At 53.7% G+C, this 19,442-nt stretch overlaps 1 protein-coding gene across 1 annotated transcript in view; it reads right to left on the bottom strand.

Moving 5' to 3' along the window:
* Window positions 1-19,442, bottom strand: part of LOC142301535 (transcription factor SOX-5-like) — a 250,350-nt gene that overhangs the window by 153,593 nt on the left and 77,315 nt on the right. The window contains exon 3 of the mRNA XM_075342551.1: window positions 12,743-12,953. Coding sequence (XP_075198666.1) covers window positions 12,743-12,953 — 211 coding nt within the window. The remainder of the gene's footprint in view (window positions 1-12,742; window positions 12,954-19,442) is intronic.

Raw genomic sequence — 19,442 nt, 5'->3', positions numbered from 1 at the left:
CCACCAGCCAGATCCATGCCCAGCGCCGAAATCATCACCAGCCAGATCCATGCCCAGCTCCAGGATCATCACCAGCCAGATCCATGCCCAGCGTCGATATCACCACCAGCCAGATCCATGCCCAGCACCGAGATCATCACCAGCTAGATCCATGTCCAGCACCGAGATCATCACCAGCCAGATCCATGCCCAGCGCCGAGATCAACACCAGCCAGATCCATGCCCAGCGCCGAGATCATCACCAGCCAGATCCATGCCCAGCGCCGAGATCATCACCAGCCAGATCCATGCCCAGCACCGAGATCATCACCAGCCAGATCCATGTCCAGCACCGAGATAATCACCAGCCAGATCCATGCCCAGCGCCGAGATCATCACCAGCCAGATCCATGCCCAGCACCAAGATTATCACCAGCCAGATCCATGCCCAGCGCCAGCATCATCACCAGCCAGATCCATGCCCAGCGCCGAGATCATCACCAGCCAGATCCATGCCCAGCGCCGAGATCATCACCAGCCAGATCCATGCCCAGCGCCGAGATCATCACCAGCCAGATCCATGCCCAGCGCCAGCATCATCACCAGCCAGATCCATGCCCAGCGCCGAAATCATCACCAGCCAGATCCATGCCCAGCGCCAGGATCATCACCAGCCAGATCCATGCCCAGCACCGAGATCATCACCAGCCAGATCCATGCCCAGCACCGAGATCATCACCAGCCAGATCCATGCCCAGCGCCGAGATCATCACCAGCCAGATCCATGTCCAGCACCGAGATAATCACCAGCCAGATCCATGCCCAGCGCCGAGATCATCACCAGCCAGATCCATGCCCAGCACCGAGATTATCACCAGCCAGATCCATGCCCAGCGCCAGCATCATCACCAGCCAGATCCATGCCCAGCGCCGAGATCATCACCAGCCAGATCCATGCCCAGCGCCGAGATCATCACCAGCCAGATCCATGCCCAGCGCCAGCATGATCACCAGCCAGATCCATGCCCAGCGCCGAAATCATCACCAGCCAGATCCATGCCCAGCGCCAGGATCATCACCAGCCAGATCCATGCCCAGCACCGAGATCATCACCAGCCAGATCCATGCCCAGCACCGAGATCATCACCAGCCAGATCCATGCCCAGCACCGAGATCATCACCAGCCAGATCCATGCCCAGGGCCGAGATCCTCACCAGCCAGATCCATGCCTAGCGCCGAGATCATCACCAGCCAGATCCATGCCCAGCGCCGAGATCATCACCAGCCAGATCCATGCCTAGCGCCGAGATCATCACCAGCCAGATCCATGCCCAGCGCCAGGATCATCACCAGCCAGATCCATGCCCAGCACCGAGATCATCACCAGCCAGATCCATGCCCAGCACCGAGATCATCACCAGCCAGATCCATGCCCAGCACCGAGATCATCACCAGCCAGATCCATGCCCAGGGCCGAGATCCTCACCAGCCAGATCCATGCCCAGCGCCGAGATCATCACCAGCCAGATCCATGTCCAGCGCTAGGATCATCACCAGCCAGATCCATGCCCAGGGCCGAGATCCTCACCAGCCAGATCCATGCCTAGCGCCGAGATCATCACCAGCCAGATCCATGCCCAGCGCCGAGATCATCACCAGCCAGATCCATGCCCAGGGCCGAGATCATCACCAGCCAGATCCATGCCCAGCGCCGAAATCATCACCAGCCAGATCCATGCCCAGCGCCAGGATCATCACCAGCCAGATCCATGCCCAGCACCGAGATCATCACCAGCCAGATCCATGCCCAGGGCCGAGATCATCACCAGCCAGATCCATGCCCAGCGCCGAGATCATCACCAGCCAGATCCATGCCCAGCGCCAGGATCATCACCAGCCAGATCCATGCCCAGCGCCGATATCACCACCAGCCAGATCCATGCCCAGCGCTAGGATCATCACCAGCCAGATCCATGTCCAGCGCTAGGATCATCACCAGCCAGATCCATGCCCAGCGCCGAGATCATCACCAGCCAGATCCATGCCCAGCGCCGAGATCACCACCAGCCAGATCCATGCCCAGCGCTAGGATCATCACCAGCCAGATCCATGTCCAGCGCTAGGATCATCACCAGCCAGATCCATGCCCAGCGCCGAGATCATCACCAGCCAGATCCATGCCCAGCGCCGAGATCATCACCAGCCAGATCCATGCCCAGCACCGAGATCATCACCAGCCAGATCCATGCCCAGCGCCAGGATCATCACCAGCCAGATCCATGCCCAGCACCGAGATCATCACCTGCCAGATCCATGCCCAGTGCCGAGATCATCACCAGCCAGATCCATGCCCAGCGCCGAGATCATCACCTGCCAGATCCATGCCCAGTGCCGAGATCATCACCAGCCAGATCCATGCCCAGCGCCGAGATCATCACCTGCCAGATCCATGCCCAGCGCCGAGATCATCACCAGTCAGATCTATGCCCAGCGCCGAGATCATCACCAGCAAGATCCATGCCCAGCGCCGAGATCATCACCATCCAGATGCATGCCCAGCGCCGAGATCATCACCAGCCAGATCCATGCCGAGCGCCGAGATCATCACCAGCCAGATCCATGCCCAGCGCCGAGATCATCACCAGCCAGATCCATGCCCAGCGCCGAGATCATTACCAGCCAGATCCATGCCCAGCGCCGAGATCATCACCAGCCAGATCCATGCCCAGCGCCGAGATCATCACCAGTCAGATCCATGCCCAGCGCCGAGATCACCACCAGCCATATCCATGCCCAGCACCGAGATCACCACCAGCCAGATGCATGCCCAGCGCCGAGATCATCACCAGCCAGATCCATGCCCAGCGCCAGGATCATCACCAGCCAGATCCATGCCCAACGCCGAGATCACCACCAGCCAGATCCATGCCCAGCGCCTAAATCATCACCAGCCAGATCCATGCCCAGCGCCGAGATCACCACCAGCCAGATCCATGCCCTGTGCCGAGATCATCACCAGCCAGATCCATGCCCAGCGCCGAGATCATCACCAGCCAGATCGATGCCCAGCGCCGAGATCATCACCAGCAAGATCCATGCCCAGCACCGAGATCACCACCAGCCAGATCCATGCCCAGAGCCAGGATCACCACCAGCCAGATCCATGCCTAGCGCCGAGATCATCACCAGCCAGATCCATGCCCAGAGCCAGGATCACCACCAGCCAGATCCATGCCCAGCGCCGAGATCATCACCAGCCAGATCCATGCCCAGAGCCAGGATCATCACCAGCCAGATCCATGCCCAGCACCGAGATCACCACCAGCCAGATCCATGCCGAGAGCCAGGATCACCACCAGCCAGATCCATGCCCAGCGCCGAGATCATCACCAGCCAGATCCATGCCCAGCGCCAGCATCACCACCAGCCAGATCCATGCCTAGCGCCGATATCACCACCAGCCAGATCCATGCCCAGCACCGATATCACCACCAGCCAGATCCATGCCCAGCACCGAGATCATCACCAGCCAGATCCATGCCCAGAGCCAGGATCACCACCAGCCAGATCCATGCCTAGCGCCGAGATCATCACCAGCCAGATCCATGCCCAGAGCCAGGATCACCACCAGCCAGATCCATGCCCAGCGCCGAGATCATCACCAGCCAGATCCATGCCCAGAGCCAGGATCATCACCAGCCAGATCCATGCCCAGCACCGAGATCACCACCAGCCAGATCCATGCCGAGAGCCAGGATCACCACCAGCCAGATCCATGCCCAGCGCCGAGATCATCACCAGCCAGATCCATGCCCAGCGCCAGCATCACCACCAGCCAGATCCATGCCTAGCGCCGATATCACCACCAGCCAGATCCATGCCTAGCGCCGATATCACCACCAGCCAGATCCATGCCCAGCACCGAGATCATCACCAGCCAGATCCATGCCCAACACCGGGCGCTACAACCAACACTGTGCACACATAGCCTTATACTGTTACATCGGGTCTTATCCTCCGGTCACCTCCAGAGCTGCACTCACTAATCTGCTTTTACATCAGGTCTAAACCTTCAGTCACCTCAAGAGCTGCACTTACTATTCTACTGTTACATTCTGTCTTATCCTCCAGTCACCTCCAGAGCTGCACTCACTATTCTACTGTTACATTGTGTCTTATCCTCCTGTCACCTCCAGAACTGCAATCACTATTCTGCTGTTAAATCCCACATTATACTCCGGTCACAGCCGGAGGTGTGGACAAATTATATGTCGTTACCCCTTGGCCTCGCTAACAGCCATACCGTGAAGTAGTGAATATTGCAAGGCTTAAAGACATAGATTACATAATAATATAGGACAGGAGAGGTATAAATTATTCTCCAGAGCTGCAATCACAATCCTTTCCTTAATACCTGCTGCCCGTGCACTGCTTTGGGATATTGGAGATGAAGCACATTACAGAGAAACATCTTCACCTCCCGAAATTCTGTGTAGCATAAGAGAATCAGAATTGTGAGTGCAGCTCTGGATGTCATGAGACAATAAATCTGCTCATAGACTGGGAGATCTGCTGGTGGATGCTGTCATTTGTGGAGGGATCCTTCAGGCATCTAACATCCGGTAGGATGGAGCTCAAAATCAATGATTGGTCAGAGTCCGGCAGATCCCAGCAATTATCAGGATTTGAGTGTTGCAGTCTGAACACAATCGATCCCGATGCCCCTGAATCCGCAGGGATCACAGAGGATCCATTGTGTCCACCTGACGGTGATCTGATCCCGAGAGATCTGCCATCACCATGTCACATGAGAGGAGCTTGTTACAATGGATCGGTGGGGCGGAGGGAACGCAGGGAGACTGGAGACGGAGGAGTCAGGCTACTTTCACACCTCCGGTTTTTGCTCTGCGGCACAATACGGCGTTCTGCAGAAAAACCGCAACCGTGTTTTATTACGCCGGTTGCGGTTTTTTTTTGCATAGGCTTACATTAGTGCCGTATTGTGCCGCAGGGGCTTGGGTTCGGTCCGGTTTTGGCCGCATGCGGCAGATTTAGCCGATGCCACGGCCGGATGGAACGTTGCCTGCAACGTTTTTTGCTCCGGCAATAAAAACCGTATTGCGCCGCATCCGGCCGCTGCGGCGCATTTTTCAATGCATGCCTATGGACGCCGGATGCGGCGCGATGCGGAAAAAACGCATCCGGTCGCCGCATGCGGTTTTTTCCACTGCGCATGCTCAGTAGCGTGCCACAACCGGAAAAAAACGGACGGGCCGCATGTAAAAACTTATGCAAAGGATGCGGTGTTTTCGCCGCATCCGTTGCATAGGTTTCACAGCCGGATTGAGCCGCACTGCTCAAGCCGGATGTGTGAAAGTAGCCTTACTGATGTTACTGGGAAATGTTCCCTATCCTCCGGCAGTGACGAGGTCCCAGGGACAGAAGGAGTAGTCACCACTGAAGAACTAAAAAGGAGCAAATTTGTGGCCAGCCACTCCCCTGCTTATCCCCCCAAATAAAGCTGAGCTCCTGTAAGACAGGGGCAGTAATTATATGTATAGCCCCTGCTGTGAGATTTCAGCTCTGGAGCTGCAGAACAGTGAGTGCAGCTCTTGAGTAATATAGTACAGGAGGTAAGTCAGGATCAGTACAGCATCAGTAATGCAATGAATGTCTACAGTGACTGCACCAGCAGAATAGTGAGCGCAGCTCTGGAGTATAATACAGGAGGTAACTCAGGATCAGTAATGTAATGTATGTGCACAGTGACTGCACCAGCAGAATAGTGAGCGCAGCTCTGGAGGATAATGCAGGAGGTAACTCAGGATCAATAATGTATGTACACAGTGACTGCACCAGCAGAATAGTGAGTGCAGCTCTGGAGAATAATACAGGAGGTAACTCAGGATCAATAATGTATGTACACAGTGACTGCACCAGCAGAATAGTGAGTGCAGCTCTGGAGTATAATACAGGAGGTAACTCAGGATCAATAATGTATGTACACAGTGACTGCACCAGCAGAATAGTGAGTGCAGCTCTGGAGTATAATACAGGAGGTAACTCAGGATCAGTAATGTATGTACACAGTGACTGCACCAGCAGAATAGTGAGGGCAGCTCTGGAGTATAATATAGGAGGTAACTCAGGATCAGTAATGTAATGTATGTACACAGTGACTGCACCAGCAGAATAGTGAGTGCTGCTCTGGAGCATAATACAGGAGGTAACTCAGGATCAGTAATGTAATGTATGTACACAGTGACTGCACCAGCAGAATAGTGAGTGCAGCTCTGGAGTATAATACAGGAGGTAACTCAGGATCAGTAATGTAATGTATGTACACAGTGACTGCTCCAGCAGAATAGTGAGTGCTGCTCTGGAGCATAATACAGGAGGTAACTCAGGATCAGTAATGTAATGTATGTACACAGTGACTGCACCAGCAGAATAGTGAGTGCTGCTCTGGAGCATAATACAGGAGGTAACTCAGGATCAGTAATGTAATGTATGTACACAGTGACTGCACCAGCAGAATAGTGAGTGCTGCTCTGGAGTATAATACAGGAAGTAATTCAGGATCAGTAATGTATGTACACATTGGCTGCACCAGCAGAATAGTGAGTGCAGCTCTGGAGTATAATATAGGAGGTAACTCAGGATCAGTAATGTATGTACACAGTGACTGCACCATCAGAATAGTGAGTGCAGCTCTGGAGTATAAGACAGGAGGTAACTCAGGATCAATAATGTAATGTATGTACACAGTGACTGCACCAGCAGAATAGTGAGTGCAGCTCTGGAGTATAATACAGGAGGTAACTCAGGATCAGTAATGTAATGTATGTACACAGTGACTGCACCAGCAGAATAGTGAGTGCAGCTCTGGAGTATAATACAGGAGGTAACTAAGGATCAGTAATGTATGCACACAGTGACTGCACCAGCAGAATAGTGAGTGCAGCTCTGGAGTATAATACAGGAGGTAACTCAGGAGCAGTAATGTATGTACACAGTGACTGCACCAGCAGAATAGTGAGTGCACCTCTGGAGTATAATATAGGAGGTAACTCAGGATCAGTAATGTATGTGCACAGTGACTGCACCAGCAGAATAGTGAGTGCAGCTCTGGAGTATAATACAGGAGGTAACTCAGGATCAGTAATGTAATATATGTACACGGTGACTGCACCAGCAGAATAGTGAGTGCAGCTCTGGAGTATAATACAGGAGGTAACTCAGGATCAGTAATGTATGCACACAGTGACTGCACCAGCAGAATAGTGAGTGCAGCTCTGGAGTATAATACAGGAGGTAACTCAGGAGCAGTAATGTATGTGCACAGTGACTGCACCAGCAGAATAGTGAGTGCAGCTCTGGAGTATAATATATTAGGTAACTCAGGATCAGTAATGTAATGTATGTACACAGTGACTGCACCAGCAGAATAGCGAGTGCAGCTCTGGAGTATAATACAGGAGGTAACTCAGGATCAGTAATGTAATGTATGTACACAGTGACTGCACCAGCAGAATAGCGAGTGCAGCTCTGGAGTATAGTGCTGGCTGTGGCGGGGTCTGAGCTTTATCCCCTTGTTAGCAGTGCTCAGTGGTGAGGACGCTTTGCCTCGGGCAGTGAGAACTCGCAGACGTATAAATATCCGGAGCATTTATTATGTTATTGGAAAATGGCAACTTAATCAGGCAAAAATCTCCCTCCAAAGAGTTAAGAAAGTGGAAAGTGCTGGGGGAGGGGCGCTGCGAGGAGCGATGTCCCCGGGGCCCGATTACAGGGGAGATTTACTGGGGGATTAAAGAGACCATCACAATTACACGAATTACAACTCGGACCATCCATGTGTCAGGAGAGCAGCGGAGCACCGGCCAGCACCGCCATCCACTCAGCTATTACTCCCTGCTATCAGCCATTACTGCCGAGGAGACTGTAGGACAGGTGATAATAACCCATTACTCTCTCTTATCAGCCATTACTATGGAGGAGACTGTAGGACAGGTGAGTACAATCTATTACTCCCTGTTATCAGCCATTACTGGGGGAGGAGACTGTAGGACAGGTGAGTACAATCTATTACTCCCTGTTATCAGCCATTACTGGGGAAGAGACTGTAGGACAGGTGAGTACAATCTATTACTCCCTGTTATCAGCCATTACTGGGGGAGGAGACTGTAGGACATAACAGGGATATTTACACAGCAGAAGTAGGTGATATGTGGGCACAGACAGAGTGGCTGATAACAGAGACACATAGTGTTGCAGTGAGGGGTGCCCGTTTGGTCCTCGGCCCCCTGTGACCCCCTCTGTGTTACTCGTGGTCCCGCTCTCACGTCTCCTCACTTTTGGTGCGGGGGAGGGGGCGCTATGAATATGGCTCGGGCATAATGACCCTACAAAGGCTTAATGAAATTTGCAGCACAACCCGCTGTTCATTTTAATGGCCTCCGGAAGACAATGGCTGAATGGTGAGCGGCGAGTGAAGTCTGCGTCGGACGCAGGTTTTTTCTTTCACCTCATTCTTATTTTTCAAAGCGCGGAGGGTCTTTTGTTTGCAGATTTTCATAAGCGGAGGAGATAATGCGCCGGCTCGGGATTCGTTTTAATGTTTCCATCTGACCTGCACTAATGGGGTCTCCGGGAATCGACGCCGCGAGGCTGAGCCTCCGCCTGCCGAAACCGCAGCCCCTCTCCTCACCGTCCATCGCTCTACGAAACACCGCCATCCATCGCTCTACGGAACGCCGCCATCCATCACTCTACGGAACGCCGCCATCCATCACTCTACGGAACGCCGCCATCCATCGCTCTACGGAACGCCGCCATCCATCGCTCTACGGAACGCCGCCGTCCATCGCTCTACGGAACGCCGCCATCCATCGCTCTACGGAACGCCACCGTCCATCACTCTACGGAACGCCGCCGTCCATCGCTCTACGGAACGCCGCCGTCCATCGCTCTATGGAACGCCGCCATCCATCGCTCTACGGAATGCCGCCGTCCATCGCTCTACAGAACACCGCCGTCCATCACTCTACGGAACGCCCCCATCCATCGCTCTACGGAACGCCGCCATCCATCGCTCTACAGAACACCGCCGGCCATCGCTCTACAGAACACCGCCATCCATCGCTCTACAGAACGCCGCCATCCATCGCTCTACAGAACGCCGCCGACCATCGCTCTACGAAACACGCCATCCATCGCTCTACGGAACACCGCCATCCATCGCTCTACGGAACGCCGCCGACCATCACTCTACGGAACGCCGCCATCCATCGCTCTACAGAACACCGCCATCCATCGCTCTACGGAACACCGCCATCCATCGCTCTATGGTACGCCGCCATCCATCGCTCTACAGAACACCGCCATCCATCGCTCTACAGAACGCCGCCGACCATCGCTCTACGGAACACCGCCATCCATCGCTCTACAGAACACCGCCATCCATCGCTCTACAGAACACCGCCATCCATCGCTCTACAGAACACCGCCATCCATCACTCTACGGAACACCGCCATCCATCGCTCTACAGAACGCCGCCGACCATCGCTCTACGGAACACGCCATCCATCGCTCTACGGAACGCCGCCATCCATCGCTCTACAGAACACCGCCATCCATCGCTCTACAGAACACCGCCATCCATCGCTCTACAGAACGCCGCCATCCATCGCTCTACAGAACGCCGCCATCCATCGCTCTACAGAACGCCGCCGTCAATCGCTCTACGGAACGCCGCCGACCATCGCTCTACAGAACACCGCCATCCATCGCTCTACAGAACGCCGCCGACCATCGCTCTACAGAACACCGCCATCCATCGCTCTACAGAACACCGCCGTCAATCGCTCTACGGAACGCCGCCGTCCATCGCTCTACGGAACACCGCCATCCATCGCTCTACAGAACACCGCCATCCATCGCTCTACAGAACACCGCCATCCATCGCTCTACAGAACACCGCCATCCATCGCTCTACGGAACACCGCCATCCATCACTCTACGGAACACCGCCATCCATCGCTCTACAGAACGCCGCCGACCATCGCTCTACGGAACACGCCATCCATCGCTCTACGGAACGCCGCCATCCATCGCTCTACAGAACACCGCCATCCATCGCTCTACAGAACACCGCCATCCATCGCTCTACAGAACGCCGCCGTCCATCGCTCTACAGAACGCCGCTGTCAATCGCTCTACGGAACGCCGCCGTCCATCGCTCTACGGAACGCCGCCATCCATCGCTCTACAGAACACCGCCATCCATCGCTCTACAGAACACTGCCATCCATCGCTCTACAGAACACCGCCATCCATCGCTCTACAGAACACTGCCATCCATCGCTCTACAGAACACCGCCATCCATCGCTCTACAGAACACCGCCATCCATCACTCTACGGAACACCGCCATCCATCGCTCTACAGAACGCCGCTGACCATCGCTCTACGGAACACGCCATCCATCGCTCTACGGAACGCCGCCATCCATCGCTCTACAGAACACCGCCATCCATCGCTCTACAGAACACCGCCATCCATCGCTCTACAGAACGCCGCCATCCATCGCTCTACAGAACGCCGCCATCCATCGCTCTACAGAACACCGCCATCCATCGCTCTACAGAACACCGCCATCCATCGCTCTACAGAACACCGCCATCCATCGCTCTACAGAACGCCGCCATCCATCGCTCTACAGAACGCCGCTGTCAATCGCTCTACGGAACGCCGCCGTCCATCACTCTACGGAACGCCGCCATCCATCGCTCTACAGAACACCGCCATCCATCGCTCTACGGAACACTGCCATCCATCGCTCTACGGAACGCCGCCATCCATCGCTCTATGGAACGCCGCCGACCATCGCTCTACAGAACACCGCCATCCATCGCTCTACAGAACGCCGCCGACCATCGCTCTACAGAACACTGCCATCCATCGCTCTACGGAACGCCGCCATCCATCGCTCTACAGAACACCGCCATCCATCGCTCTACGGAACGCCGCCATCCATCGCTCTACAGAACACCGCCATCCATCCCTCTACGGAACGCCGCCGACCATCGCTCTACAGAACACCGCCATCCATCGCTCTACAGAACACCGCCATCCATCGCTCTACAGAACACCGCCATCCATCGCTCTACAGAACACCGCCATCCATCGCTCTACAGAACACCGCCATCCATCGAACTATTTAGCCACAAAGTATCAGCGAGGAATGGACGGACGCGATTTCACAGAGACAGACAAGCTAGGGGGCGCCAGAGAGGCAGCATGACCTGCGCCAGGAGAGACATCTGCGCCAACACAAGACATTCCACGTTGAACACACAGCAGAGACGGAGCCGGACGTCAGCACTCATGTATCACTATGGAGGAGCACACAGCCGCAGCGGAGCAGGACGTCGGCGCTCACGTATCACCATGGAGGAGCACACAGCCGCAGCGGAGCAGGACGTCGGCGCTCACGTATCACCATGGAGGAGCACACAGCAGCAGAGCAGGACGTCAGCGCTCATGTATCACTATGGAGGAGCACACAGCCGCAGCGGAGCAGGACGTCGGCGCTCACGTATCACCATGGAGGAGCACACAGCCGCAGCGGAGCCGGACGTTAGCGCTCATGTATCACCATAGAGGAGCACACAGTCGCAGCAGAGCAGGACGTCAGCGCTCATGTATCACCATGGAGGAGCACACAGCCGCAGCGGAGTCCAACGTCGGCGCTCATGTATCACCATGGAGGAGCAAACAGCCGCAGCGGAGCCGGACGTCGGCGCTCATGTATCGCCATGGAGGAGCAAACAGCCGCAGCGGAGCCGGACGTCGGCGCTCATGTATCGCCATGGAGGAGCAAACAGCCGCAGCGGAGCTGGACGTCGGCGCTCATGTATCACCATGGAGGAGCACACAGTTGCAGGTCACATTCCTGCCGTCCATGTGTATGTAACCACGTGGCAAATTCGCCGTCCGGTGACCCGTCCTCCGCTCGGCAAGTCGCTCCATGTTTATGTGGAGGGTAAACAGAAAGGTAATCCGCTACGATCTCTCTTTGTGGAAGGAGACAATGCCGCCGCCGCTGTCAACATTAAAAGTGCCAGAAAGTTGCGACAGTGCGCATTGTGCCGGGAGGTGCAGGGAGGCGGCTGAGCGCGGTGCCGTCACCTCGGCCAACGCAGACAATGCCAGGACCCGGTGGCACAGAACTGCACCACAATGGGGATTACAGCCCAGCTATGACAGGAATGTGGCCGCGGGACGTCCGCGCTGTTTGCTCAGGTTCTGACAATGGCGGCTCGTTAGCAGAAGGGGCCTGCGGCTACACGAACCAACACAAAGAAAGACAAGTCGCCCGGAACAATCAGCAACTGCGCGGGTGAGTCAGAGGATTGGACTTAGAGGGGAACTCCACACAGCACAGGCCTGCGAGACTCTGCGGGATAATCTGCACATCGGGCGGGATAATCTGCACATCGGGCGGGATAATCTGCACATCGTGCAGGATAATCTGCACATCGGGGGGCGGGATAATCTGCACATCGGGGGGCGGGATAATCTGCACATCGGGGGGCGGGATAATCTGCACATCGGGCGGATTTCTGCTCCGTCACTAACACTGTGAATTGTCAGAATACTTTTCCTGGATGAGAATCATGTGACTGCATAGCCCCGCCCACGAGGAGCTATAATCTGCACCATGGAGCTCAGCAGCACACACCGCCATGTTGTTCTTACCTTCCGGTTCGCTTTTGATCAGCTCCTCCATTTTCCGTTGCTTCAGAGAGTCCACAACATCCGCTAAGCTCCCTTTGCGCCTCTCTGGGGTCCCCAAAGCCGCGTTAGACAAGGAATCGCCGCTCTGCCGCCCTCCTTCATCTGCCTTCAGGGGTGAGGTAGCTGAGTTTTGAGGGGCAAACGATGAGACTGCCTTATTGCCATCTATATCCTGAAAAGTGAAGAAGAAAGAAAAGACTGAGTGATAAAAAGTCTGCAAACTTTGTGTAAGCCCCGCCTACCAAACATGGCCGCCGACAGATTCCGCCAGGCCCGGCCACCAAACATGGCCACCGACTACAATTCCCGCAAGCCCCTCCCACTAAACATGGCCACCGACTACAGAGAAGGACCGTGCAAAAAATGAAATGTGCAAGATATGGTGGAATTTTGAACAAAGAGGGAAGAAAAGATATGGCACCAAAATTATTTGCAAAAGTATTAAATTTTATTCACATAAAATAGATGAAGATACAACTTATTTTCATAAGAATAAATAGTACAGTATCAAATTAGAACACAAATTAGAAAGAATGAGGCAACCCAGGGATGAGGATGCAAGTATAAATAGAACACAAAAAAGGGGGGGGGGGAGAGGTGTGAAGTCCTACTCATTGCCAGTAACAAAACCCTGGGGGGGTGGTATATAACTGGAGTGTATTGGTCCAAAAATTGGACCCCAGCCCCCCAAGGTAGTAAATAGACCAAATGACCCTCCACAAGGGATGTATGGTCAAGGATTGAAGTGCATGACCAAAAAACAGGTAGGCAAAGATGGTTAAAAAAAAAAAAAAAAAAAAAAAAAAAAAAAAGTATAAAGAAATAATCTCCACCAGAGTAGTCGTGGGGCAATAAAGAGGAGGCTGAAGTGTTGTGTGTAATAAATTCTAGTCGTGAAGCCGAGAGGTGCCAGTTAGCACATAAACGGCTAATGAAAATTACACAATACACACACACAATCAGGTCCCACGCATGCGCACAAGACGGCCGCGGCCAGGCAACGCCGCGTCAGCAGTCAACGGACCGGCAGATGCGCAGGGACACCAAGTATGAGTGGAAAAATGAAAAGGTAACAGGACAAAAATATTAGTAACATTTGGAATCGGTAATGCAAAACAATACATAGGGGAATGAACGGCATAATAGATGGACAGCATGGACACATCAGGAGACGAGGCGTCAACAGGGTATGTGAACTGGTGGTTATAAGATGCCGGTATACTTCAATCCAGACAGACCATGCCATCCAAGTTATCCACCGATGGAAGGGGAATGAAGAAGAAATAAAGGAAATGGAAATCCCCACAAAACTGAAACCTATATAAGGAAACCAAACACAGAAATAAAAGAAACAAAATGAATAAAAATACAAAAAAACAAAACAAGAGATTAAAAACAATGTAAAAACATTTTGTGTTCATTTAAGTGGTACCCCCTAGGGGTCCCGCATGCGGACCAAAGCACAAAAAAGTGGTCCATATCCAAATATGAACCGGTAAGGGGGCCAAAGGACCATATGTTTTACTTTTCCTCTTTCCTACTCCCCTCTGACTCACATAACTATTGTGGGTCTAGAGACTCGCTTTTCCTCTTTTTCCCTGTTTGACTTTGGCCGTCATTGTGCTGGACTGCACCGCCTGGCCTCACGTTTACTCTTCCTGCTTTGTATCCACTTGCTTCCTCTCTCTGCCACATGACTAGTCCACTTCTTGAGCTGGGCTGCACACCCCTCTAACTGTTTTTATCTGCCTTCTCTGTGCCCTTTTACGGGACCTTTCACAGTCCTTCCCTTCCTTTCCAGCTCCACGACTAGTCAGGGCACTCATGCTCTGATTGTGTGTGTGCATTTTCCTTCCTCTCCAGCTCCACGACTAGCCCGGGCATAAAGGACCTGATTGTGTGTGTGTATTGTGTAATTTTCATTAGCCGTTTATGTGCTAACTGGCACCTCTCGGCTTCACGACTAGAATTTATTACACACAACACTTCAGCCTCCTCTTTATTGCCCCACGACTACTCTGGTGGAGATTATTTCTTTACCACTTTTTTTTTTTTTTTTTTTTTTTTTTTTTTTTTTTAACCATCTTTGCCTACCTGTTTTTTGGTCATGCACTTCAATCCTTGACCATACATCCCTTGTGGAGGGTCATTTGGTCTATTTACTACCTTGGGGGGCTGGGGTCCAATTTTTGGACCAATACACTCCAGTTATATACCACCCCCCCAGGGTTTTGTTACTGGCAATGAGTAGGACTTCACACCTCTCCCCCCCCCCCCTTTTTTGTGTTCTATTTATACTTGCATCCTCATCCCTGGGTTGCCTCATTCTTTCTAATTTGTGTTCTAATTTGATACTGTACTATTTATTCTTATGAAAATAAGTTGTATCTTCATCTATTTTATGTGAATAAAATTTAATACTTTTGCAAATAATTTTGGTGCCATATCTTTTCTTCCCTCTTTGTTCAAAATGCTCTTTGAAGTAGGCACCCCCCCCTGTGGGAACTCCAGGCTGCGTTTCCCTCAGTGATTATCAAATCAAGCCATGTATATGTTGTTTAAGATATGGTGGAATGTAGAAGTCCCAGGCGTGGATATTACAGGGGAACGTCCACTGCTGAAAACGGCCGGCGAAGATCTGCCGCCAAACACACACATTGCCGCCAAACACACACACATTGCCGCCAAACACACACACATGCCGCCAAACACACACACATGCCGCCAAAAACACACATTGCCGCCAAACACACATTGCCGCCAAACACACATTGCCGCCACACTTTGTGACCCTTTGGCGGCATTTTTTGCTGTAACCATGAATGCGCTTTATGCCGGTATCTGGCGATGCACATGGCGCGGTGAGGAGGCGAGAGGGAAGCGGCTGGAGAGCGGTGCTTGGATCACCCAGGGTTCAGCGCGGCTCCATCTGGCTGATTTGCTGGGTGTTTCCGCAATGAATAGCGTGGATGGGTTCCAGCGCTCGGATTCCACCCCCCACTCTCCGCCGCCGCGCTCCTCCACCATTCCGGCAGCTCATCTCCGAAAAACTAAATTAAATTAATGATTGCGAAGGCGCCAGCTGACAATGGACCATGTGTCCCCGATATTAGGCTCATCTTAAATGGCAACCCTGTAATTGTGCCACTTAGCCATGTCTAATTGAAAGTGACAGCGGGTGTGCAGGGGAGGGGAGGCCGACAAGCTGAGATACAGGTGAACTCTCCGAATCACCAGGGACTGCCAGCACTGGGAGCACCGCCGCCGCGGGTACCCGAAATATACAGGGGCAGATCTCACCGGAGACTACCAGCAGTGGGAGCACCGCCGCTACTGACCGAAATATACAGGGACAGATCTCACCAGGGACTGCCAGCACTGGGAGCACCGCCACCACTAACCGAAATATACAGGGACTGATCTCACCGGGGACTGCCAGCACTGGGAGCACCGCCGCCGCGGGTACCCGAAATATACAGGGGCAGATCTCACCGGAGACTACCAGCAGTGGGAGCACCGCCGCCACTGACCGAAATATACAGGGACGGATCTCACCGGGGACTGCCAGCACTGGGAGCACCGCCGCCACTAACCGAAATATACAGGGACGGATCTCACCGGGGACTGTCAGCACTGGGAGCACCGCCACCACTAACCGAAATATACAGGGACGGATCTCACCGGGGACTGTCAGCACTGGGAGCACCGCCACCACTAACCGAAATATACAGGGACGGATCTCACCGCGGACTGTCAGCACTGGGAGCACCGCCGCCACTAACCGAAATATACAGGAACAGATCTCACCGGGGACTGCCAGCACTGGGAGCACCACCGCTACTGACCGAAATATACAGGGACCCATCTCACCGGGGACTGCCAGCACTGGGAGCACCGCCACCACTAACCGAAAAATACAGGGACGGATCTCACCGGGGACTGTCAGCACTGCGAGCACCGCCACCACTAACCGAAATATACAGGGACGGATCTCACCGGGGACTGTCAGCACTGGGAGCACCGCCGCCACTAACCGAAATATACAGGAACAGATCTCACCGGGGACTGTCAGCACTGGGAGCACCGCCACCACTAACCGAAATATACAGGGACGGATCTCACCGGGGACTGTCAGCACTGGGAGCACCGCCGCCACTAACCGAAATATACAGGAACAGATCTCACCGGGGACTGTCAGCACTGGGAGCACCGCCACCACTAACCGAAATATACAGGAACAGATCTCACCGGGGACTGTCAGCACTGGGAGCACCGCCACCACTAACCGAAATATACAGGAACAGATCTCACCGGGGACTGTCAGCACTGGGAGCACCGCCGCCACTAACCGAAATATACAGGAACACATCTCACCGGGGACTGTCAGCACTGGGAGCACCGCCACCACTAACCGAAATATACAGGGACGGATCTCACCGGGGACTGTCAGCACTGGGAGCACCGCCACCACTAACCGAAATATACAGGGACGGATCTCACCGGGGACTGTCAGCACTGGGAGCACCGCCGCCACTAACCGAAATATACAGGAGCAGATCTCACCGGGGACTGTCAGCACTGGGAGCACCGCCACCACTAACCGAAATATACAGGAACAGATCTCACCGGGGACTGTCAGCACTGGGAGCACCGCCACCACTAACCGAAATATACAGGGACAGATCTCACCGGGGACTGTCAGCACTGGGAGCACCGCCACCACTAACCGAAATATACAGGAACAGATCTCACCGGGGACTGTCAGCACTGGGAGCACCGCCACCACTAACCGAAATATACAGGAACAGATCTCACCGGGGACTGTCAGCACTGGGAGCACCGCCACCACTAACCGAAATATACAGGAACAGATCTCACCGGGGACTGTCAGCACTGGGAGCACCGCCACCACTAACCGAAATATACAGGAACAGATCTCACCGGGGACTGTCAGCACTGGGAGCACCGCCAACACTAACCGAAATATACAGGAGCAGATCTCACCGGGGACTGTCAGCACTGGGAGCACCGCCGCCACTAACCGAAATATACAGGGACAGATCTCACCGGGGACTGTCAGCACTGGGAGCACCGCCGCCACTAACCGAAATATACAGGGACAGATCTCACCGGGGACTGTCAGCACTGGGAGCACCGCCGCCACTAACCGAAATATACAGGGACGGATCTCACCGGGGACTGTCAGCACTGGGAGCACCGCCACCACTAACCGAAATATACAGGGACAGATCTCACCGGGGACTGTCAGCACTGGGAGCACCGCCACCACTAACTGAAATATACAGGAACAGATCTCACCGGGGACTGTCAGCACTGGGAGCACCGCCAACACTAACCGAAATATACAGGAGCAGATCTCACCGGGGACTGTCAGCACTGGGAGCACCGCCGCCACTAACCGAAATATACAGGGACAGATCTCACCGGGGACTGTCAGCACTGGGAGCACCGCCGCCACTAACCGAAATATACAGGGACAGATCTCACCGGGGACTGTCAGCACTGGGAGCACCGCCGCCACTAACCGAAATATACAGGGACGGATCTCACCGGGGACTGTCAGCACTGGGAGCACCGCCACCACTAACCGAAATATACAGGAGCAGATGTCACCGGGGACTGTCAGCACTGGGAGCACCGCCACCACTAACCGAAATATACAGGGACGGATCTCACCGGGGACTGTCAGCACTGGGAGCACCGCCGCCACTAACCGAAATATACAGGGACAGATCTCACCGGGGACTGTCAGCACTGGGAGCACCGCCGCCACTAACCGAAATATACAGGGACGGATCTCACCGGGGACTGTCAGCACTGGGAGCACCGCCACCACTAACCGAAATATACAGGAACAGATCTCACCGGGGACTGCCAGCACTGGGAGCACCGCCGCCACTAACCGAAATATACAGGGACAGATCTCACCGGGGACTGTCAGCACTGGGAGCACCGCCGCCACTAACCGAAATATACAGGGACAGATCTCACCGGGCTGAAGAAAGAATTAATAACAAGAAGCACAAAACCAGCAGATTCCTCTAAACCACCAGGACCACGAACCTCCCCCATCACTGGTCTACCCAGTCATAAAACCTGCAGGGACAAGACACCCGGACCCCCACCCAAAGCATTTACAGGGGTGATAACCTGGCTACAAGGTGTCATTACAAGAAGAAGTGATCAAAGAACCCTGAGATTTATAGAACCCGACAAAGAAGAAGCACATTCCAAAGTACCAGCGCCAGCGGGGTCTGCTAAAGTGGCTGATAACAGAGAGGAATAGACTGTATTCACTTGTCCTACAGTCTCGTTCCCCAGTAATGGCTGATAACAGGGAGTGCTAATGATAATAATAATAATAATTTATTCATTTATATAGCGCTATTAATTCCATAGCACTTTACATACATTGGATTGTAGTCACCTCCCCCAGTAATGGCTGATAACAGGGAGTAATAGATTGTACTCACCTGTCCTAGTTTCCTCCCCCAGGAATGGCTGATAACTGGGAGTAATAGATGGTACTCACCTGTCCTACAGTCTCCTCCCCCAGTAATGGTTGATAACAGGGAATAATAGATTGTAGTCACCGATTCTACAGTCTCCTCCTCCAGTAATGGCTGATAACAGGGAGTAA

The sequence above is a fragment of the Anomaloglossus baeobatrachus genome, chromosome 4 (genome assembly GCF_048569485.1).
Source record: "Anomaloglossus baeobatrachus isolate aAnoBae1 chromosome 4, aAnoBae1.hap1, whole genome shotgun sequence".
Lineage (NCBI taxonomy): Eukaryota > Metazoa > Chordata > Amphibia > Anura > Aromobatidae > Anomaloglossus > Anomaloglossus baeobatrachus.
The sequence above is the reverse complement of the archived record's forward strand: the minus strand, read 5'-3'. Positions and strand labels throughout refer to the sequence as shown.